The sequence below is a fragment of the Tyto alba genome, unplaced genomic scaffold (assembly GCF_018691265.1).
Source record: "Tyto alba isolate M040663 unplaced genomic scaffold, T.alba_DEE_v4.0 Super-Scaffold_6, whole genome shotgun sequence".
Lineage (NCBI taxonomy): Eukaryota > Metazoa > Chordata > Aves > Strigiformes > Tytonidae > Tyto > Tyto alba.
In genome coordinates, this window is record NW_024881327.1 from 14,931,600 (window position 1) to 14,957,215 (window position 25,616).

The following is a 25,616-nucleotide window of genomic DNA, read 5'->3' on the forward strand; positions in this document are numbered from 1 at the left end:
ATCTCAAACTGTAAAGTTTTGTTCTTTTCAGAACAGTAAAAGAAAAACAAACAAACAAAAACACCCCATGAAACCTGTGAATATGTTTATTTGCATATGTCCAAGATTCTTAGGTTTCAGAAGTAAATATGTCTTTCAAGGTATTGACCCTGCTTAGTAAAGAGAAAGCCCTGGCTTTGACAGGAGGAGTCAAAGTGGGCAAGTAAAGTATTTCATCAAAGGTGGTTTTCTTCCTCTGTGAAAAAGGCCTGTGGCCTTTTGACATTGTGTCAAGAGGCCTGTTGTTTCTACAATATTCCTACTTACAATTTTTGCTTTAGTTACTCTACGATTCCTACTATGATTCTTTTGCACAGAAGGATGAGTAATGTGTCAGTACAAGGGAAAATGATATATTTTTTTTTTTCTCTTGGTAGCTTGTTCCAGGAGGTCTCAGTCCAGCATGGCGAGGAGAGGTGGTAGAGAGGCAGGTTTAAGATCTCAAGGAGCATAACCAAGTGCAGGTGCCCTGAAGGCTTTTGCAGAGTTGGCTGCATGCTGCTGGCTCTCTGCATTTAGGAGCAATGGGATTCCTGACTATAGTGTAGCTAAGAACATGTTCATTTCTGAATAGACAAACTAATTGCCTGATAAACAATTTCATTATGAGTTTCATACCTAAATACTGAGCACTTCAAAAATGAAGCATCTTACCCTTATCTATATGGATATTGGACTACAAAAGCATTTGTTGATGAAAAATGGAGGTGGGACAAAAGCCACAGCTTTGGCTGAGAAGCAGAGCAGCTCCAGGAGGAGTGAGATTTCACCCTCTTCATGGGATGCCTGCTGTGTCTCCACAGGGCCACCAGTGCCTCAGAGACAAATAAAGGGAAGTTCTTGCCATGCCTCCTTTCCCTTGCGCCATCCCATATGTGGGCAAGTGAAGAGGAGGCAAAGCACAACAGCTGCCAACTTGTCTGTGAAGTGGGCTTCCTACATTGGTGTGATGCTCTAAGGCAGCACTGTCTGCCTTTCAGGCTCAAAACACACCAGTCATGCATTGCAAAGAAACTATACCTATGGGTCTGTAGGGATTGGGTCAAGGCTTTTTGATTAGTCACTGGGGAACAAGAGACAGCTAGACACTATTTAACTTTGAGTAACACATTTTGCTTACTGACAGAGTTGGCATGGAAACTGAATCAGCACTCATTTTTTAAAAGGATAGTCCCTTCAGAGTGAGGTTAGTCATCAGCAGGCAAACCAAAGAGACTCAGGCTGCAGCTGGTAACACACCTTGCTCGTGAATAGACAGAATATTTAAAATGGTAGTAGTCATATTACCCCAACTGTTATGGGAAAAAAATGTGTGTCTGTTGAGAATTATGTGGTTTGAGCGTGGGGGAGGAGTTATTTAATTATCTGAAATACACAACAGAACTTTCTTATTTCTAGAAGATGCCTTATGTTTTTAGGGATCAGTTGAATTTAAAAAGTTAACACAGTTCATGTAAACAGTAGTGCTTGTAACATTGTGGTGGAAAATGGCATAATACTTTAAAAGGCTATAAGCTTAGAACTAGGATCTGTGAATGTACAGCCATGATGTAAGCCTACACAGTATGCAGAAAATGGCATTTTCAATTATTTTCCCTTTCTTGATGAAAAAAATCAAGATGTGCTTATTTCCATCATACTTTTTTTCCCCGCCACACAAGGAAAGAAATAAAGAAACGGTTGCTGGTTTTCTGCATCACCTAGGCTGAGAAAATATCAATGGCTAAATTGCTGTTCAGTGGCATTTCATAAAGTGCTTGTTGGCATCCTGTTCTCAGATGCCGAATGATAGATGTATATTTATATTTGAAAAGTTTAATTTCATCTATAAACTTTGACTCCTGGCTTTTTGTATCCTCAGAATACAGACCATACATGCCTTCTTCATTGATACAGAATACCATTTAATTTACAGTAACTATTTACATTCAAGGCTATAATGGTATTACCAAGTTGATGAGGACACTGATTTCACTTTTCTTTGTGTTTACCAAGCAGATAATCTAAGTGATGCCCTGAAAAAGCTGAAGATAACAACCACTGACAGCACAGCAGATAGCTTGGAGGGATGCTTGGACTGTCTGCTTCAAGCTCTGGCACAAAACAGTAAGTTGTATTGACTCTTCTAATTTTAAATCGTATAACGAGATCAGTGAATTAAAATGGTGGTAGTAAAACGTGGCAGAAAGAATGACTCAAGCAGTAGGCTGCTGGATTGTCTGTTCTGTTTTTTTGTTGTTGTTGTTGTTTTTAACCCATATATCTATAACATTCAGATAGCATCAAAGACAGTGACAGTAAATACCTGGATATTTGGAACAGACATAGTACAGTCCCTTTTCCAATGTGTTAAAATAGCACTTTTCCAATTGATCACTCAAGAAACAAAGAACAGGGATGGACAAATAAGCGTGATGGGATGGGGAGAGGGAAACGGCAGCTGCTTGCTAATTCTGGTTAAAAAAGCATAGTTTCCTATTTGTAATATGTTTTTCCTCATACTTCTGATCACATATTTCATATACCTGGTAGTTTCAATTAGCAGAAATAGGCTGGATATCCAAAGATGGTCCAAATTTGACATGTGGTATGATAATAAAAATAACTTAAGAATGGAACAAGATGTCTTTTTCACCAAAAGCTGTTAAATGTGTGTCCCCACTCACAGTAGACAGAAAGGTATAGTAAATAAAGATGACAGCTTAAAAGACTTTTCCGATTTTAACTTTCGTAGTGCTTCAGATGGTGGCAGAAGAAAAATTTGTGTAAAATTTCAGTTCGAAAAACTTGTCAGGATAGATACAAGTCATGATTAGAAATTCTTTATTTTGAAAAAAAAAAAAAAAAGTTAGTCCTCTCTAAACATCACTACACTCAAAAGTACATACTATTAATGTCTTGTTTCTTTCCCATGATGGTATTTTATAAATCACAGCCTTTTGGCTTAGTTGGTGTAAAATACTTCATGAGGTTTTTCACAATAGAATATAATCAGCATCCATATCAAATCAAATATAGATTATAACAGTCTCCGCATTTAATGGTAATGGGTTTTTAATTATGATTATTTTGCAAGGAGACATCAGCCAGGAAATAATAAAATATTTGGGTTTTAGGTTGACCTGTTTTTTGAAGCTGCTGAATGATTTTTCTTATGGGTTTGTTTATAAGGTATATTCAATACTTTAGTCTAACTTCTAATTGGATTTGTATATTTCCAGTACTTTTAAGTCTAATACTTAAACTGTAAGGACTAAAAAGAAAACGGTATGAAAAATGACAGAGTACTTAGTATAAATAACAAGAGTTTACCATTTTGCCTGTGAAAGTCACATAGCTATGCCACAGAACAAGTTTTGCAGATGCAAAATAATTTTGACTAATTTACAGCAAATTTACCAATGCTTCCTTGCAACCAGATGACTCTCTTCTGTCTCAGCCTAGGGCTTCGTTTTTCTTTCCAAAATCTTCTCTTCTAGTCTTGTATCTGCCAGATCAGATAAGATTACTAGGATGTTGACCTCTCTCTTTTGGGCAGTTTTACAAAACTCAGCTATAATCCCTCCAGCATTTACCATGTTCTTTGCATGTAAGCCAGTAACATGAATATAACCTTGCTGAGCTGCCATATGATATACTTCTCCACATATTTTCAGTTGCTCAAGATTGAGAGCAAATAAAATGACTGAAAATTAGATTGGTTAGATGGGACAGTTTTTTCAACAGCTTGCTGGTGATTTAGGAGCCTGCATATCAATTCCCTTTCAAGTGAATTAGGCACTTCAATACCTAAGTTTTACTGAGTCTCTTTGGGCAACAGGCTTTAGTTCTCAAGGTAGTCTGATGATTTGGAAAAAAACAATCCTCACAGAAGACAGGTTTCTGTTTTGGAGTAAATTTGTGAGAACAGCAGTACATTCAAACGACTTGAGATATGACATAAATTGCATGTAATAGATTGATTCAACAAATAGATATAGAATCAGCTTTCTAAATCCTGCAGTCTCTGAGTTATTATTGGGCTAGCAATATATTATGATTTTCCTTCCTTTGATCAAACAACCAATGAATGTCCTTTCTCATAGTTCTCATTCATCCAGTTAAAATCTTAATAGGGATTTTATTTATTGATTGATTGATTCTTAGCTACAGTGTGTATTATTATATATATGATATCATATAGATATAGGATACTCACTGTACCTCTGTGTCTGTGTATAAATTAATATATTTTAATAATTAGAAATCAGATTGTTTATATAAAACTACGTTAATTGTAACATAGAAATCCCATAATTATTCTGCTCTCCTTTAGTATATTCCCATGTGTATGATTATATTAATGAAGTATTCATTGTGCTTATAGTTCAGTAAATCATCATATTAGAGTAACATTAGAAAAATAAGACATGCAAGGAATTGACTTTATTTTAAGAGAATTTTATAACACTGTGATTTCATTGGGTGGTCATGGTGGTATCGTAAGTCACAGAACTTAAAGTTCTATTCACTTCATTAAGAGTTGGAGATAAAAATATTATTTTATCCTGTATAAAATTTAGTATATGACTAATACACTAAGGCAAACCACTCTCATCTACTCCTAGCCAAAAACAGCAGTTAAACCCAGTGTTAATACAAGACTGAGATTTCTAACAAAGGAGCTAATCAATTCCACAACTTTCGTTTGGGCATATTGCATGTACATATGAGTGTTTCAGAGACCATTACACTGCTTTTAATTGCTAACTGCATGCATGCAGCATAGGGTTGTGGTTGCTGCGGAAACACAAGTTAAATTCCTTAGTCTCTAACAGTGCAGTGACAATAATAGTTCCACTTACTTTGCATACAGTCTTCTAACTTTTCATTATGTTAAAACATTAAAAACTACTTTCTTCCCATATTGTCCACCGTATAGAAGGGGATGGGGATGACAAAGTTATGATGAATATTGTATCTTTTATTTTTTTTTTATGTAATCTGCTGCTTTTTCTTTTGTTTTTCACTTCTGACAGCTGATCTTTTGATAATCTTAGACAGGCTGTAGTGCCCTGGAACATGATACCTCCTGTCTGACACTGTGAGCTCTTCTGCCATTTGTCACACCAATCAAATTAAGGTGTGTGCACACACACATGCTATACTACACAAGGGTGAATTGAATACGTTGCTGAATGTGATAACTGCTGGTAGATATTTGTGAAGCCACAGTCACATTGTTTTAGCTATTATTTGTCTAGGAGGGATAGTTGTATAGTCCTTCACATCTGAGGCCCCTGGTCTGAAAACTCTGCACAGATGGCTTCTTTAGGAGACATTGTTTGGAGACGTGTATTTATGCAGATATTTTAGTTCTTATCTGTCACCAGCACTTCTGGCTGAGGCCAGTCATATATGGAATAGCTTAAAGCACTAGATAAAACTGATGATTTAAGGATGAAAGAGGCAACGATGACAAAGGAATAAGAGCTAAGCATGCATTAGAAATGCTTTAGAATAATAAGAACATACCTCATTTTGTGTGGACTTCCTTCAGCATTCCCAGTGAAGTCAACTGGCATAGCTGGGGACTTTGCACCCATAAAGCCTGAAATAATGAAGACAGACAGAAACGTTAGTCTAGATTCCCAGCTAATGTAAATTGGCACAGCTCCTTTTACCTCTGTGGATCCACCTCATTCACATAAGCTGAGATTCTGTCCACCTTCTGAAAGGAAAACACAAGTGCTTGATCTCTCTCCACCTGCCAGCATTCACCATCTCTAGATTGCTAAACTTTCCATAATTTAGATTTTTAAAGGAAGGACATGGGATGTGATCCATAAGCAGCGTTAGCAGCAAAGAAATAGCCAGCCATGCACTGAACGAAATACTGGCTTCTATTGAATCAGGAGGTAAAATTAATATACTGCATATGTTTTCTTTTAAAAACTATATATCAAAACAAATTACTCAATTGTCTGCTCTGTAGAATTTAGATTCTTTCTATATAGACATGGTTCGATGTATGGTTGTCAAGAAAGAATTTTGCTGATCTGGAAGCAGACTGTTTACAAGCAATATGAAGTGAAGAATGATCATAACAATCAGAAAAGGCAAAAGCCAAGGAGTTAGTTTGTCAGATAATATGAGTCTGAGGTTCTGCAGGTTTTTTTTTTGATTCAGCTTCAAAAAAACCTCTGAGAGTAACTGTGCATTGCAAAATGAAATTTAATTTTGTGTTTAAAATGTTCAGAATTCCTTACATTCTAAATTGAGACTATTTACAAACAGGGATCATTTTCTTCCGTCCCCCCACCAAATGGGCTAGAGTAAGAAACAGCATATGTTGTAGCTGCTTTATAATAGTGTGTGTAAAGAAATAAAGTGAAGTCTGCAGACAAATCCACAGTAAGAAATTGGGAGAAGGAGAGCTTGGGTAGGTGAATCTGGATGTGTTTTTCTCAGAGAAATTCAGTTGTGTCACCTCCCTGTGCTCACTGTGGGAGGGTGAGTGAATTCCCTCCCCCTGGGCTTCAAGCTGCGTTTTGAACCAACATGCAAATGTCATATACTTGTCTGCAGCCCACAGCCATCTTCCTTGAGGTTTTAGCCATAATTATCAAAGCTGTATATTTGCTCTGATATTTTTGCTAAGCTTCTGTCATATTCAACAACTTTGGAATTCAAGTGTATTTTAATGACAACTTACAGAGGAACATTCTCTGAAATCCCATTTTTCCCCTACCTACAGCTGGTACTGAAAGTTAAACTAAAGATGCAAGGAACACATATTTGCTTTCCTGACCAACAGAAATTCTCAGTGCAAACACTGTAGAAAAATTACAGTATTAAACACCAGTTCCAGTGGCATCATTAGACTTGGTATATTACTGAATTTTATTATTTTTTTAAAAATATAAAGCAACTGAATGTTACAAGGTCAAGTTACCTTCTATTTTGGAACCAAAACCTATTTTGTGAAAAAAAGAAAACAAACAAAAAACAAACAAAAAAAAACAAACAAAACCCCCCCCCCAAAAAAAAAACCAACAAAAACCCCCCAAAACAAACAATTGATAGTTTAAAGAGTTTTTTTCTAAAAGCACAATATTTTACTGTCATAAATCAAAGAACATAATACTTAGGATTGAACTAGTTATATGCAGAAAAAGAGCTGCAAGACAATGGATACAACTTCATCTATTTATGATTTTATTGGCTCAGATATTTTCAATTTAAGCCTTAATCAATGACAGGCTAAACTAACAGAGAAAAATATGATAGCTTAACATATGCTTTGCAGCTTGGAATCTATTTTTTTTTAAAAAAAAAACAACTTGTCAAAAAGATGAGTAAAACACTTATGCACTAGAGAAAAGTATTTTGAAAGATCATACGCTTACATTTCTGGAAAGAAGTAGTAAATGCTTTATTTTTATCTCACACCCAAAGAAAAACATGGGTACGTACTATTGGATTTGGGGAAAAATAGGTTAATTGTATTATATAGGGAAATAAACCAGAAAACAATATTGGCCACCATTTTATATCAGCATTTACAGATTTGCACCTGTTAAAAGCCATCTCATAAATATTGTACTTATCAAAAAAGTGCAATTATCCTAAGATCCTCAAACAGGTCCACAAGAAAGAGCTGCCTGCTCAGAAAAATAAAACAAGAAGGAAATACAAGTTTTCTTTTAAACCACAGGCCTTCTGGGATATAATTACTTCAGTAACAACAACAAAAAATGTTATTGATAGTCCAGACATGCTGTGCTTCAGATACAAGAGGTTATAACAGATATAAATAACCTGATTTAGACATATGAGAAATCTGAAAATCTGCTGAGAACATTATTTTTAGCTCTGATCTACTCAGTGTAAGAGGCTGAAAATGCCCACTAATCCCAGCCTTCAGCACCTGGCTCTGAAAAATGTCTGATATGTATTTGAAGTGCAAAGGCTAGCACATGCATTTGAAACATTTTTTTTACTTATACTTTTGGGGATGCTAAGAGTATGAGTTTACAAGCTTGTGTGTAAAAATGGTTAAGCAAAATCACACCAATAAAAATAAGCTTAATTGAGAGGGTAGGCCCCTATTTTGAAAGGGATTTAGAAATTTTGGAAAGCTCTTGTGGTTCAAAGAAGAAGGCTTGAAATTCACTTTACTTTGAAGATGTGGTTGACTAAGATGCCCTATTTTCTGTTTGTTGAGCTATGCTGATACCTGGTAATTCAAGGAACCATCAAATGACGTATGAAAAACTTCATGTTTGAAACTGGAAATTTCAGCGTTACTCTAAGGCTTGTTTGGCATGTAATTTTTCTTCCCATAATGAACACAGTATCTTTATGCTATTTTGGTTTGCCCCAAAACATATTTTGGCTATATACTGTAGCCATGTTTTGTTTTGTTTTTAATATATTCACTGTGTTGTATCAGAGAAAATAACGTTGTGTTATAAACTTCCTGGGCAACTGCTAGCAAGCCTTTGCTATCACGCTACTGTTTCAGCTTTATGGTGTTGAGATCACGAGTTCAGCCCTCCTACCTACAGCTTCTGTTCAGGATTCTCTTGAAAGTCACCAGTGGGATTTCTGAAATGCGTTGGTTCCTATTTGATGGCGTCACAGTGGAGGATGTGTTAGCATCTGGAGTGCTTAAGAAAATGTTGGATTTCTGCAGAGACTGCAGATTTCTCACATTCCTTCATCGGTGATGAAACTTTTGATCCAATGCCCTGAATCTTCTGTAGGCACTTGCTTTCAAAGGCATATAGTTTCCTGCCTTTAATGTTTTGGTGGATTTCCAGTTCTAACAACCATATGTTAACACAGAGGTTATACTTGAGTTGGAAATTCTTCATTTTATTCTGTTCTTTATAGCTGTGGCTTCCATATGTTGTTCAATTTAGTTAGTACTCATGCTCTTCCTATATTTGATGTTCCTTTTTCTGATCTTCACTGGCCACAGAAGATGGAACAATTCTTCTACTAAAGCAGAAAAATCATGGAGAATTGAGAGATAATGTTTTGTCATTGTTAAATTCAGGGCTCAACTGAAAAAAACCCCAAACTTCACTGAAATTTGTAAATGTAGTATTGTCCCTATTAATGCCTTTGATTGATTTATGAAAAAATTTAGAGTCTTACTTATTTCTATTTCATTTTTGGACATTTTTGACAGTTCAGTGTACAGATTTTTATTTATTCATTGCAGAGTCAGATAAGCGTCTATCTGCTTAACTTTTAGCATGAGAGTGCCATCTGATTTCAGTGGAATCTTGTACCTCTTTAGCACACACAGGATTAAGCAACAGATATTTTATCTTTTGTTTCTGTGATCGTCTTGTTCATTAGTATGAAAATAAAAAATGTGCTACCCTCTCACCCCAAACACAGAAAAGATGAAGTTGTAGAACTTTTTGTCCTACCAAGAGTTATTCTAAGGTATAAACATTACCTGAAATCACTTTCAATTTTTCCCATTGGCTATACGTTTTAAGCTTATTCCTTTCCCTTTTTGAAGCATGGAGAAAAAGCTTCACATTTCACATCTTACTCAAGCAGACCTATCCTTAAACATCACCAAACTAACCTTTCCTTGTTTTAAAGAGACCGTTTGAGCAGAATAAGAGTGAAATGAGGAGACAATCATTTCATGTGGATTCTGACCAAGGAACAATGCTTTCATGGCTATGAACGGCTGCACAGCATTATAGCTTAAAACAAACCAGTAATCATCTGTAAGCCCCATTCTGACCCTCACATGTAAGATTAACGTTTGGCTACTCTTGTTTCATATAAATAAAAAAAGGGCACTTGGCATCCCAACAGATTTAATACACATAACAAACAAGCAAGCTGTAACAACATAAGCCAGTGCACAAGCACGTCAAGGTAGCATAGCACAAGCAAGTGGGTAGACAGTGGTACCAATTGGATCAGTGGTCTATTGAACCAACTGATAATTAGTAGAATTAGGTCCAATGATAAATAGCATTTCCCTGCTCTCTTATTCCTCTTCGATCTTTATCTCCCTTTCTTCTCAGCAGCAGTCTCTCTTTCAGGTGGATTTTTGATCCTCCTTAGGTCTACCCTCCGATGATCCCTAATATGTGTCATCCACCTGTGATGGTAGTAGGAGGCCACCCATGGACGTATACTCAGACAAAGCAGGCATGCCTGCATGTTAGTCGTGATATGTAAGTGTCCCAGCCCAAACATTCAAACAAGCACCAGACATTTATGGTGTATATCCACGAAAAAGAAATACACAGATGAAAGCTAGAAAAAATTCCTCAAAAAAAACCCCAAACCAAAACAGTATTATTGTTAACTGTCTACTGTAATCTATAGTTATCTGCTGACATTAAAGTATTCTTTAGGAAGACGGTGGCCTTAGCCCCTGACAAAGATTCTACTACATACCCAATTTGTCTTGTAAACTACAAAAATATTAAGAGTAGCACTCATCTACCCATAGTACCTTGTTCAACTCATTCTCTTTGTGTGTTGGAGAAATGAACTTCTGTCTGTTTAGCACCTGCTAAATCTTGATCCAGCTTATTTGGACTTCAGTGGTACAGGGATAATGTATTTAATGTCTACTCAAACCAACGCGTGGAGAGGGAATACAAATGAAAAAGGAAGAAATGAGACTACATGGATGGGTCACAAGGAACAAAGTAGTGCATAAGAATTTTTAGAGGAGACAAATTTGTGAAGGAAGGAACAGATTTATAGATAAAATTTTTGAAAGAAAATAAGTTAAATGCAAGTACCTAAGTGGAGATGGATGCCATATCTTTGTAATTCCCATTGCCTTCGACAACAGCTGCTTACACTGAGAATCTGTATTGATTTAGCTCAGTATGTTACTGCAGCACAAATGTTTAGAGCACAGAGTAAAATTAGTAAAAGGAATATAGAGAAAGGTCCTGATTCTGACAACATTTACATATATTCTTAGCTTTAAGGACGCAAATTCTTACATTCTGGTAGTGCCACTGAGCTCAGGGGGTATATTTGTATTTATAAAGCTATATTCATGGCAAGGCATTTGTATGTTCAGAGCCAAAATATGTACAGCCTCTTTCAGCAATTCCTTTGTTTGGGTCATCATCAGTCTTGATTCTTATATGACAGTAGGTGTCAAGGAAAGTGTTTTTCTTTCAAAGATATATTTCCAGTTTGTTTCTTAGTATACTGTCTTTGCTGAGCATCATATAAACCTGTTTTTCTTGATGGGGAATATAAAGCTATAAAATTAAAATAAAAAGCATGATATATATGCATTTGCCATTGAACTATGTTTTACAACATCTATATTAGTAGAAATTAATATAACATTTAGCGTAATTGGGATTATTTGGCATGACCAAAAGTCATTTTGATTTGCTTGTATGCATAAAATCAAGTCTTATGCTCACATAAATGATGAGAATGGATTACAGAGGAAAAGAAATTTGATAGGAGCATTTTCATATAGAGAGATAGTTTCGGTGAGAAAATGAAGAAAGTACATAAACCCCTGATTTTTGCACTAGCGAGGATGGAAACCATCTTGGTACAGATGCAGTTTCTACTGGCTAAAACATACCTTACATCGCTCAGAAAGTAACGAAACAGACTTTTATTGTTTTTGTAGCTTTTGGCAGTATAGCTGCATCAGCAGTAAGTGTTTGCTGGTAGGAAGCTGTCAAACCAAAAACCCGCATTTTAGACCAGCATACTTATACAAGCAAGAATGTCTAGTCTGCCTCTGATGTAGATAATCTCTTGCAGAGGAGCCAGAGGTTCAACCTGAATTGGGCCAGCTCAGCCAATTAAGCTCACTGCAGTCCATTAATTTACCTGACAGGGGTTTCTAATCAAATGCCTTTCTGAAAGTTGGGGATCCTGATGGATATTTTGTAAGAGGGAATTTTGGCTCAAATACTGTGTTAAAAAGTATTCTTTCTTTTTGCTGAAGAAGGATGTTGCATTTTAGCTCATGAAGCTGTTGCCTTTTCATGGCTCTGTATACACATAGTCAAGAAATGTTTCATCATAAGTGCTGTATATAATACATTATTACACTATACCTATTTAATTGAAACATACTTAATCAAGGTGACTGCTTTTTATTGGACTGTCTCCCAGTAAACTGGCATACCCTAATGATACTGAATGGTAATCACTGCTGCTTAGTGGGATTATATTTTATATAAATTCCTCTTAATATTGATATATTTAGTTAGTGCCAGATAGTTAAATGATGTTTATCCAAGTGTTAAATTCCAAGTGCTATTCATTGAATACACAATGTGCCAAATAAAGATTAAATATTGTATTTTTTTCTTTACAGAAGGCATCAGTGAATAGCAGTTCCAGATAATAGAACTGACAAATTTCTTTTTAGATTACATTTTTGAAATGCAATACAGAAGCAATGGAAAAGGCCTGCCTTTTGAAATGCAATACAGAAGCAAAGGAAAAGGCATGCTTTTTTAAAAAAATTATATTTTGAGATCATGTAATTCACAATTTCACATCTGAAATTTCATTTGTAGTTTTGTCCTGATCCCTTATGACTTAGAAACATGGTCTTTTTTAGATTACTTTTTCCTTATGCTACTTTGGCAGCAAAACTTTTATAAACACCAGTAGCTAAAAAATTCCTTTTTATGTAGATGTACTCTCCCAATAAGCAATGAGCAGAATTTTACAGCAGACGCTTGAGCTTGCTTGAGAGAACTCTTAAGAGGTTGCTTAAAAGGAGTAGGAAACATTTCCAGTCTATATAATGGACAGCTTTCAAATCTGATTTGATTTTTAAACTAAATTGAATTTGGAAAAAGGATTTTATACTATGGGCCTAGTATTTCTGTTATACAGATTGAAAAACTAAAGCATAAGGATATTTAAGGCTTTACCCAGGGTCCTGTAATAAGTCCAGTTAGTACCAGTAACTGGAGAGGAGGCAGATTAAAATGCCCACATAGGCTGAGTATAAAATACGGAGCTGCTAGTGGATGGCATTTGTACTAAGATGCCAGACAATGAATTTTGCAGCTCAGGCACTAATATCAAACTTTTAGCAACTGTGATACCAAAGTGGTTTCCTGCTGCATAGGGTGAGTCAGAAAGTGGGAGTGGGGAACTAACAGCTCAGATAAATCCACCAAACTGTGCATCAGTGCTCTAAATTAGATCCTGTTCAGGAGCTAAGGGGTTCTGAGCCGCCTAACTTTAATATTCTGCCTTGTGCTGTGACGTGTCCATGGAGGTACTGATGTGCATATTTCTTCACTGGAGGCAAAACTAGCATGTATTTTTATTAAATTACTTCACTGGTACCTGCAACAGGCTATTCAAGGGGTGGATCTCATCCTGAAATTCACTTTTATCCTTTCGATACAGTTTTTGGAGAATTTAATCAGTGGGAATCATGCAGCTAGCTGGTTGGTGAATCTGTCTCTCCATCTGTCCTTCCTTCCTCATTAGAGCTGAGATTTTAATTACAAACATCTGTGCGCTATCTCAGTTTCTTCATTAAAAATAGGAATTGAAGTTGCCCTGTTGCTGCTGGCAGAGACAGAGCAGAGCAAACATCACATTGGAAACATTCACCCAGCTAAAGGAGAATCCTCCCTCCCAGCCTCCTAGGGGTCTAGTTTGAAGGACAGGTGAGCAAGCAGATTGTATTTGTGGGGGTTTCCCCATGTGAGGAGGAGCATGCCAAAAGTCAGTTATATTTATACATTTATTTCTATATATAAATTATTATTAGAGGGGCTTTTTTCTGCAAAAAGAACTCTTGATAATTGGAACAGTCTTTCTGGCTAAAGTATGTTAAGCAAAACCCTCCTTATCAGTGGTGCATTCTTTGTTGCATGAGAGCACATCATTTGTTTCAGTGAGGTTCTTTACAACCCCCTTTTTGTGCTCTTGTAGTCAGACTAAAATCTCCATTTTGTGATTTGGAAAATGCATTAGGAGGCTATGGAGAGAGAGACAGTGTTTCTTGAGGGAGACCGTATATGGAGAGAGCATCAATACTTGCTCTTGGCCATGTGAACCTTTTTTACTGTGGTGGTTAGGAGGATGTGCCAGTTAGAAAAATATCCCTTGTTCCCTTCATTCTCCTCCCTTCTGCCTTCTGAAAGAGCAGATGGAATGTTCCTTTCATGATATACGTGGCTTATCATTATTTATTCATGTGTTCATCTTTCTTTCTGACAAGAGTACATGTAGGAGGAACATTATAAAGCCAAGGTAATTTTCTGCAGTAGTTTCAGGAGGTTTATAAAACATCTTTGCAGCTAGAAATACATACATTTTTCAAAAGAGTACCTTGCAAACATGGTTGGCTTAATAAAGAGGACACTCACAAAGCTGCTTATTTACAATTCTGTGGTGTGCCTCATTTCTCATGTAAAGCTCCACAACATGGGAATTATTGCAGTGCTAGCATTCACTACTGTTGAGTTACATCTAATAGTGTAACTTAAACTCATTGTGCATAGAGAACAGGAACAGTGAACCTATAGTTTTCTTCTGTTAGCAAGAGCATAGTAGTAGCACTTCTGACAGATATGCCTTGCCTTTTCCTTCCCCCTCCCTGCCTTTTATTTCACTTGAAGGTGGACAAAATGATTCCGGGAGGAGAAAAAAGTGACACAGGGAAGAGTGAAATTTCACAGGAAATAGAGCTGAGAGGGGAGAGAGTGTAGAATTTAATTTAAGACACTCATTGGATTTTTTTCCTATAGTGATTTCTGCTATTTAATTAAGCAGTCTGATAGCCGTGGTGCTCAGCTCTCCAGCTCTGATCTATGGCATTAAAGTATTTCCTGCCCACACTCTTTATTATTCTGACTTCAGGCACTGAAAAAACCATGTAAAGCAAGGATATTGACATTTTAATCACCCAGCTATAGCATTAATAAGATTTTGGCACTATGTGATCTAACATACCCTTTGTCTTGATATCTAGTGATATAAAGAGACATTTAAAGCTGCAGGTTTAACCTGAGAGGTTTTTTCCCCCAATTATGCTGCTGTGGCACATCACTGGGTTATATTGTGTGCAAATGGGCTGTGTCTAAAGCAGCATTATTCCAGCCCTACAGTTTCTTTGCTTTAAGATAGGGGGCAGTGGGTGCTCTATGGGTGGGTTGGTGCATGCAGACTGAAAATCAGGCTTTAAAAGAAAGCATTTGAAATCTGGAAATCACATATAGCAAAAAGATTTTGAGATGTGGCACCCTAACATCAGGCTACATAGACTGTTAGGTTTTCTTATGAGACAAATTGGACAGATTTGAAAGAGGATGCAGTTCTGCTGAAGGAGGTAAGCATAAGCCAACTTTCTAGTGTGTGGTTAATGTTGGCTATAATTTCCTTTTCCTCCATTCTAGAAAACATGGGAGGAGATTACGTGGTGGAGATTTTGCCTAGATCTTTCTTACTCCTAGAGAAACATTTGGTTTTACTTGTTTCAACTGACACTGACAGTACATGTAAATAGCAATTCAAAAGATGACAACTAAAATAAGCTTTCAAAATAATTTAGCCTCTAATAATGTACTAGGAAGCCCAGAATGAAACTAGCACACAGCAGATATATATATATATATCCTTAACTAATAATACTTTTTCAGTGCATGCTCACGTGGACAGCAAGCCAGGAAGGCCTTCTCCAACCTCCGAAGAGAAAAAATAAAGGCCAGAATTGAGCGTTGCCTATGCTTAAAAAGCCATTATCAATTTCTAATTCTCATCAAAACCCAAACTATTTCTCCTAGGCCCAGGCAGTCGTATGGGTACCAGCCCTTTGACAGCATTGGTGTGTGATCTTCCAGTCTCAGGTTCTCCAGAAGGAAAACCAAATCATGTTTTGTACAATCACAGTGAAAATACTGCTACATAAACATGACCGTTCATCCTCCCCTCCAAAGAATAATGGCACACACACTTTTTCTTTCATTTCTGTCCCTGTCTATGTCCCTTTTCCTTTTATGCTTTTTTACAGGACTCGTGTTATATGAAGCTGAGCAAAAAAGAGACAGAAGTTCATGGGCCTTAATGGACAGGCAGTCTAAATCCATGCTTCCTAAAGCCCCTGCCCTAACAACTATGCCACTCTCTAGTTGCAAGTGGAAAAAACAGAGAAGGAAAGCTTGGCTTGATTTAGGGCAGTTATTTGCTTTTCAATGCTGTCTGCAACTTCAGTCCTTTACTACCACAAGTTACACCTTCAGTGCATCCTGCAGAACAGGGTCTAGAACTGCACACATACAGGCGCACATGGTCACACGCAAGACTCAGCTCAAGTTCTGCAAGTAGCCAGGAAGTAATTGTCTCATTTCAGCACTTTTAAGAATCAGCCAGACTGCTTATATACCTACAGCTGTGCTGAAATCTTCCTCAAAACTTCCAACTTGGTATTTTCTTCTAAAGCCATGTATTTCAACACTTACTATGTGGACTGAGTGTACAGTTGACTCTGCAGACAAGTGAAGACTAGCTGAAGATCTTCATTTGGACTTCTCAGGTTCCACAGGGCAGCCCTGTGCATCATTTGCCTGTTAAGCCCTCCTCCTTTAAAAGAAATTAAAAATACTGAGCAAAAATGCTAGATTTAACAAGGTTTATATATAAGACATCTTGTTCCAATTAAAACATCCTTCCTTGTGTAAGCATTTCAAAAGCCCACCAAAAAGACTGATTTTTCATAACTAAATTGCATATATATTAAGAAATTAATTTGTATTTCAGCACATTCTTTTTTTCCCCACTGTCTTTATTAGAACTTTAATGTGATGAATATAGACTCCTTGAAAAAATTTTTTTCTGCAGATAGAAAAATAAGACAATTTAGAGTAATGTGCATAAGGATGTAACAGTAATTTTATCAGCACTTTCCCATACAATGCCTTATATGGAGGATATACGATATCTGAAAGGATTTAATGTCATACTGTCATACCTCTATTTCGACATTGGATTAATTTGTATATTACACCAAGTGTAAATTCTAAATGTTCTGCAAAGGAAGAACAGGGTTTAGGTAGACTTGGACTGGACAAACTGTAGTGCCCCATGGCATTTGTTACACCCAATGCACTTACTGGCAAAAATGCCTGAGAGAGCACCAGGGACTGCATAGTTAGTAGATATTCTTCTGCCTGATGCCAGACTAATGTGCTTTTCCTCTCAAACAACTATGCTTGAACAATCACTCAGGGTAGAGTGGAGGTAGGGGTGTCCCTGCCCAGAGATAGGAGAGGTATGCTGTGTGCTTGCTGCTGGTCAAATTAATCTGTCTTCCCTCTTTTGTGGCTGTCAAGAGTTTGACACTGGTACTCAGCCTGAGAACCGGTGGGATGTTGGTTTGAAGGGGAGAGTATATACAGATATGGCTCTTGTACTGCTTAAGAGTAAGAAAAAAAGTCAATGGTCTGTTTCCATCTATGTGACCCCAACTAGCTGATATCCCAATTTCCAACAGGTCTATTAAGCCCTGTGCTCACTTGCTTGTCTTAATAAATTAAATCAGGGTGTATCTGCTATGCACAGCTGGCCTGGAGTAGCATTTAATTTTATTTTCCCACTTCTTTCAGAATATGTTTTGTTCTATTTATGTAATTTATGTTTTGCACAGTAATGAGTCCATCAAACTACAGATCATAAAAATGAGACTGAATACTGTGTATCTCAGCAGCGTGGCAGGAGAAAATGCATTAAAGTCTCCTGCCTGCTAATTATGGTTAACATTATACAGGTTCACAGATATCTACATTTCCAATTTTGAATTCTGTACTTTCAGTTTTGAATTTAAGGGAGAAGGAGGATCTCTTCTTTAACAGACAGCTAAGATATCTGGACTTTTCTCTGAATTCAGACTTTTCTTTCATATGTATATATCCATGGGAGAATATATCTACTAAGTATATGCTGTGTGTCAGAACTTATAAAAGCTTCCAAATAAGCCATAACGTCCTTTACGTTACATCTTCTGGGAGGGTTTCTCAGTGCATTTCAAAAATTGCATTTAACCAGATTGTAAACAGATTAATAATAATTAGCACTTATATTATGCATGATACATTGAAATTAATCAATCTTCATTTTATACCTAATCTGTTTGTAATCAGATATCATCGCTAGCATATTGTAGATGAGTGGTCCTAGCCAAAGACCAACATCCCAAGATGGAATTGAATACTGAAATACAGAGACAAAACTGCACTCCAAACTTGAAGTTCTCTCTGTTAAGTCTGTTTTCTGTCACTTAGATGTTACTGGATGTCTCTGGCTCCCAGCCAGTACTGTTTGAGAGCCACAAAACCCACGTGAGTCACCTCTGCCAAGCTTGTGCTGGCTTCTGTTCAGGGGCAGCTCAAGTGGATCTCTCCCATGATCAGAGGCTGAGGGGTGTTGTCCTGGAGCTCCCACAAGTCAAAAATCAATTGCAGAATTGGAGGAGGAGGAGAAAGGAGGAGATGAGCCCAGTGACTTGTCATTACCAATTCACAGGTGAAACACAGCTAAAGAGTGGTGGCAAACTGCTGCTCTGGACCAGTAGCTAGTTGTGGTGCACAAAATATGCGTTTACTTGTTTAGGGGGAAAACAGAGCCCATTGTCTTGAAAAAACTATTGGACTAGATTAAGGTTCTTCCTTTGGAGTTCTAGAGTATATAATATTCCTCCCTTTGCTCTCGGTTTTGAAGGATACTATATAAAACCAAAATCCATTCATTATTACTATTGCTGCACAGCCTGACTGTCTCGATAGCTCTTACACCATCATTCCTTAAACATTTCCAATAATTCATCATTTCAGAGTACCGTTCCTTGAATTTAACATAGGACTTTAGACTGCTGCATATCACTCCATGACCTTTAGTCTTTCTACCAGTCTATTCAGTAGTTTCCTTATGTATACATGAGTACCTATCTGAATTTATTTATATAACACTGAGTCACCTTGTAAAGATCAATTGATTAGGAATGGCAAAGTATTAAGTTCTATGAGCTCATCATATAAAATAAATATGATCACTGAAATAGCAGTTGGCTTATTATTTGGGAAAATAATTACTTTAATAATTACCTTTGAGAAAAATTAACTTCCCTTCTGCTTTTCTTTCTTCCCCAAAGCAAGCTGATGCACAAGTCATTTTTGTGTGATGTGTTTTTCAGATTCGGAGACAAGTGAAAAAATCCAGAAAAGTGGAGTTCTTCAGGTGTTTGCAAGTCTGTTGACGCCACAATCTTCCTGCACAGCAAAAGTAGCTAACATCATAGCAGAAGTAGCCAGAAATGGTGAGGTTTTCTACAAGAACTTTTCTGCTGGAACATCTTCAGTTTTTCACCTCACTTGTCAGTATGTTTTACTTCATTTATGTTTTCATTTTGTAGATTAGACACCTTTCATATCCCTCCCTTTCACTCTTTTTGTTTTGTCAAATTTTGTTTCTCTACTTTTTAATACAATTGAAACAGCATTTGGCTACTGGATTTTTTTTAGTCCTTACTTTCATGTTATTTAGTTTTTAAGACCATCAATAGTATAATTTATTGGGCAGAAATAGCATGCCACTGCCTTTAAGATATGCATATAGAAAAAAAAAATGTCCATTATTTTGCACATAGTTACAACAGTAATAAATATAAAGGTGGTTAAGGGACAGTAGATTATTTCTTTGGCCTGAGATTTGTGATAACATTATTACCACTATGAGGGCATTGATATAGCACCAAAACCAGTTACTCCTACCTAAAGAGCATTATATGTGTTGAGACTAAGAGCCCAAGATCCCAAATGAGAATCAGGAGTCCATTTTGGTATGTATTATATACATACAGTCATATAACATAGCAGATAATCTAAAACTATTTAAATATATTTTCTTTAGAAGAATTATCTTAAAGCTCACCCAATACCCTGTGTACTTTAAGCTCAAAAAAAATGGCCTCATATCTGTAGTCAGGCACTACTGGAAGACCCTATGACAAGGGTAGAGAAGGTTTGTGGCTGACTTTTCTCACTCCTTGACTTGCTGCAGTCCCAGCCAAAGAGGCACATACTGCATTTTGCACTTTCCTTCCCCAGAGGCCAGGCAGAGATAAGTCAGATGCCTCTTAACTACTGTCTGCATGCAGGACTGGCAGCTGTATCTCTCCCTCTGTAAACTCTCATGTTGATGCCTCTTCAGAGAAGGGGTACGTTATTGCTGACTATTTCCACATTCCCTTTCCACCTTTCTGTGTGACATCCTCCACCCAGTTTGCTGATTTTTAAACAATGATGTATGTGGATGTTCAGAAACAACAAGAAGAGAAGATATACATGGTTAGTTTTTAAGTTTTAAAGTTATCTAGATAAGTAGCCAGTAAAAATGTCAACATAGAAATTTAAACTTAGAAATGTTTCACAATGATAGTGATTCATGCAACTGTATCACATGCTTTTTCTATACTTTATAAATTCATAGTAAGTATATTTAGGATATTGCAGTAAACTGTGTGTTGTTACAGTTAGTCCTTTTAGCTTCTACCTCAGAAGGGGGAAAGTTAAGAATAAAAACAATGTTCACAATAGCTTAACTGATTACTATGCATTATTTCCTGCAAGATTCTCTTACAGAGTATTTTAGCCAGTATCTTTCAAATCTGAATAAATACATTAAATCTCTGAATAGTTTCTAATGTACGCTTTTCCCTGACAGCTTTTAAATTGCTATTATGAGTATACTCTTCAGAAGAGCTGGAATTTTACCTGGTTCATTACACAAAACAGATTTTGTCTTTTTCTTAGAGAGCAGGTGTAACTGGGACCTCCAGCAGCCAAGGTTAAAGTGAATGTATTCAGAATTTACTTGATGTGCCCCAGTGCTTTCAAGACTGAGATAAGATGGGTGTTTCTCTTTGGATTCTAACTGTTGAAATAGTTGCTTAAGCAGGATAGCAGGGAACACCTCATTTAAATTCTGCTGTTTTCTTTCTCCTCTTACATAAAAATACAAGTGTTTCACGCTCATATTGCACCTTTTTTCAACAAGCTTCAAGGCACTTCAAGAAATTTGTATTATCAACGTCCTACAGACAGTAGGTATTAAACCCAGGCAATTGAACTGATTTCCCTATGGTCATGCCATGCAGCACTGGCAGAGATGGGAGTAGTGCCTCTGACTCTGGGCTTTACTGATAAAAGAGCATCTTTTTCTTCCCCATTTCTTGTTTTCCTTTCCCATTCCCCCCATCTGGTCCTACACACACACACACACATCTACTCACATCAAATCCTTCTACTTACCTCAGTGGTTTTGTCATGTTTCATCACCTCCTTTTCACCTCTTTGTGCTCTTGCTCTGTTTCATCTGTCCAGCTCACGTAACTCTTCCTTTTCCCAACATGATCTCATGTTAGACTCTCTTATTTAAAATATCCAAACACACAGAACTCCTTTTAGTCATTGTCTCTCCAGCTACAGCCATTTCCCTTTCAACTGTGAGCATACTGAAGGATCAGATGCACTTGCTAAGTGGAGTTGCTGTCTCCACTATGGACCTTTTAAACCCTCTTCTGAAGTCTTTAGTTTCCTCTTCTTTGCCAGGTGTAGGAATGAGAACATCATCTTCACAATCTGTAATACTACAACACAATTACATTTCTCTTTGAAATCTTGTCCTCCTTTGGTTTACGTTACTCTGTCCTCAGTGGTTCTCCTCCTAACTTCTTAAGTGAATCTTCACTGTTTTCTTCAAATGATCTGCTTCATGTCTCCACCAGGTTAGTGGAAACCTTATAAATTACTCTGTTCTTGATTACTTTCTCTTTCTTGTATTACTTCTGTGTAGTATCACCTGCAAATATAGTTGCAGTTACCACATTTTTGTTGCTCTCTCACAGATCTATTTTGCTACATATGGCACCATTTCTTTTACTTCTTGCCCTTACATGACCTTGATAAATACAAGCTTGCTCAGCATATTGCCTAATTATTTTGCTGCTGAATTGGAGACTGAAAGCTTCTGCTCTCTCCAAATGAAGGGAGGGAGGGTGGAGGAAGTTTTTTTTACTCCTTACTCCTTTTCACCACATGAGCAAGAACCTAAACATACAACAAAACAGACTGAGATCTCTCAATCTCTTAGGAGAGAACAAGCTCTGTTTCCTGTAACAGACTGGGAGAAAAAAAAATAAATAAAAAAAACTGACTTCAATGATGTAGAGACTATGGTAAATTGGTGGATGTAAAAGGAAGCGTTGCAGGGAGAAGCTAAGGAATAGAGGAGAATTTTTACAGGCAATTAAGTGAGGAAGAGGCAGAGGGGACAAAGAAGACAGAGGGAGGAACATAGTACATTTAGTAAATAAACATTAAGATGAAGATGAAAGTGGGTGACAGAAATAGATAAAAAGTTACAAGGACATAGCAGGACCAATTTTAAAGAACAGATGTATCTGATATTTGTTCTGTTCATTACAATGGATACCATCAGCATTTATCACAGTATAAGCATCTGACTACAGGTTTTAAGTGTTACAGTATCTTGGGAAGTTGGGTCAATCGTGCTGACTACTATCTTCTGTTGGACCTGTGCAAGTGTGTAGATATTGCTGATTCTAGTTCATCTACTTGTTGATCACGTGAAGATTTATTACATCCACGACAATTATTTCTTTAGCTAAAATAACACTGCAAGATTAATGACAAAAGATACAAGATTTTGTAGCTACAGAAACATCAAAGAACACTGTAATAGGTGTAACAAAAGGAACATTTCAGAGATGTTTTTGTACTTCAAGCATTGTATGGAATCGTTGAGTTAATGGGTGTGAGGGGTTCTGTTGATCCAGAACCAGAAAAACTTTCTCACCTCTTTTTATAGGGATTGTACACCCTGGTTCATTCAGTCTCATAAATGACTATGTAACACAAAGGTAAACTGATTTTGGAAGATCCAACATAGCCTAGGATCAGGAAGAGACATCATTTGCAATTCACAACAGATCAAAAAACATATTGACCTTTTGCGTATTACAGTGCTACATCTCTGAAGGGTGCTCTGTAGTAAACTATTAAGTAACACTATTGGCGTACCAGGTGGTTGCTTCAGTAAACTTCTCTTGCAAAATGTGCAGCACAGTGCCTGCCTAACTGTATTTCCTTCTGGAGACAGGTCCTTTATCTCTCTGACACCGGGATAATTCCCTGCACAGATGTGAAATAATACTTTGGTTCTCTGTGACTGGGGGACATAGCAGGAAGGACAGAGAGAAAGGCAGAGAGCTTCCCAGTGTCCTCTAGCTTTCCTCCCATGGTGGGCATCGGTTAGACTGTGGAAAGATATAGGCCTTTGGGCTCACATAACCTCTCATGTATTCCTCGTTCTTTCTTTTTTCCTTTCCTTACCTTCTAATTAAAGAGCCTGTTACTTAGGTTCATTTTTTTTTAATTTATTTTTTTATTAAAAAAGCAAAAGCCTTTCAGGAATTCTAATTAAGGAAATAGAGAGTAACAAAGCTATTCATTTTGGAGTATGAATACTAGTTTTATGTCATCTTTTGTGTTATTTAGTAATTTTAATTTATGTTGAATTTTTTGGGGTGGAAAAAAAGGTTGTGAATTCACTGATCTTTCCAGCACTTACTTATGGTGCTACAAACATGCTCAGTCTGAGCTATGTTAAATTGATTTCCACGGAAGTCAATTAAATACTCTTAATTCCTTCTAAATTAACAAAAAATGGAAAGAAGGTAAGCCCAAATCCTGATTTGGGTTTATTCTCTAGAAACTTGCATGAGAAGTTACATTGTTTATCTGTGCATATCCTTATTCTCCCAACAGGCCCAGTTGCAATGCCAGTGTGACTAGAGTGGATGAAACTGAAAATAGCTGGCTTGCTTTAACAGGCTTTGCATTATTTGCAGAATTTATGCGGAACCCATGTGTGGATGCCGGGTTGATCCCTCCTTTGGTGCAGCTGCTAAACTGCAAAGACCAGGAAGTATTGCTTCAAACAGGACGTGCCCTGGGCAATATATGCTACGATAGCCGTGAGTGTTGAAATACACCATATCTTGTAGATCCTCTCATAGGAAGGAGGAGGGTATTCTGTACATTGTATACTAGGGGGTCATTTTCCTCTTTTCTTGCCTTTTATTTACCACACGACTCTTCTGATTGTATGGACAACTGAACGTCACACTTGCATTATGCTTTTGTGACAGGAAGATGAAATAACCTGTTTCGAGATTGTGATACAATCGGATATGGAATAGAAAAGATTTGTGACCCCAGGTTTGTTTTTTTAAACATAATGAGCTAGATTTTCAAAGAGGAGGTGCTACATACACAGAGGCTTGAATAGTTAATTTTTCCTCAAACAATGTCTCAGAAGGGAAAAGACAGAGTCAGAAGGGTATGTTCATATTCTACCAGTCTCAAAACTGTGCAGAGCTACATCTGTGGCTGAAGTGAAGCCTGAGCCATGCTGCTGATTCTCATAATTCTTACGTGGCCAATCAATTGCTCCAAGGTTACATATTGGTATTTTTGGTAGTCAGGGGTTATGTGGGGGAGGAAGTTGGGGAGGTTTTTTAGCATTTTGTGGGCACAATAAATTTTGCACTACCAATCAACTGAGTTTTGAAATGCAACTGTGACTCCATGTGCTGATTACATGCATGTATATGTCATTTGCAAAACCAAACCAGTGGTCGCAGTGTTTTGAAAATGCAGCCTCATTATCCCTTACTTTAAATATTTTGAAAAAAGCCAGGGCACAATAAATGTGGTACAGAGGCAGAGACACCAGGAAGATCTTTCTATGCACATGAAGGAATTAGAAGCCTATAGATGTCTGCAGATGGGAAGTGAGATGAAATTGTAAAAGCATTTTGTTATCTCGAGATTTAGTGCCTTATTTCATACGGCAATAAATTTTCTTTGTACTATGTCTTATGTTTACCAAAGGTTTTGCTGTTCTGAATACCGTATGTTGAAAGAACTGAATTTTTAGTAGCCTTTCTCCTTGCTACGTTTCTTCATCCTAGTTTGGAAATTTACATTTTATATTGTTTTAAATTACCTTGCCTTTGACCTTAGAGAAGTTAATCAGATTTTCTATGCTGGCATTTCCATTTACAGACAACTACTGCATGAGGATGTTAATGTATAATTCTTTCCTCTAGGATTTTCTTTAAGGTGACCAATCAACTGAACAACTGCTTCCCTGCGGAAACTTCGAGTAGAATCTGTTGAGCTTTCTATAACAATTTATTTACTTTATTTTATTTCAGGGTCGTATGTGATAAAAAGCTCACTCCCAGGTGGCACTGGTTTATTTCCTATAAGTATAATCTACATAACTATTCATGTCATTGTTCAACCCACATTTTTTCATGAAATACAGTAAGGACACACAAAAATGGTTCTGTAGTATCAGGTGTTGTGGACTACTGCTGGCTTTTACAGTGCAAGATTCATCCAGTACAGAAAAGGTGTACTACACGCCTTGCCTTGCCCTTCTGTGGAGCAAAGCTGGCACAGATAATCTGCAGTAGGCAGTGATGTATTCTGTATGCC

General features: G+C 37.0%; 1 protein-coding gene across 5 annotated transcripts in view; it reads left to right on the forward strand.

The window, feature by feature from the left end:
• Positions 1 to 25,616, forward strand: part of RAP1GDS1 (Rap1 GTPase-GDP dissociation stimulator 1) — a 101,870-nt gene that overhangs the window by 34,197 nt on the left and 42,057 nt on the right. For 2 of the 5 annotated variants that reach the window (XM_042807704.1, XM_042807706.1), the window contains exons 2-4: positions 2,035 to 2,145; positions 19,223 to 19,345; positions 23,960 to 24,085. In XM_042807704.1, the coding sequence (XP_042663638.1) occupies positions 2,035 to 2,145; positions 19,223 to 19,345; positions 23,960 to 24,085 (360 nt within the window). Of the gene's footprint in view, positions 1 to 2,034; positions 2,146 to 19,222; positions 19,407 to 23,959; positions 24,086 to 25,616 lie in introns of those variants that run through there. The other 3 variants (XM_042807705.1, XM_033005091.1, XM_033005090.1) reach the window with 3 other exon arrangements.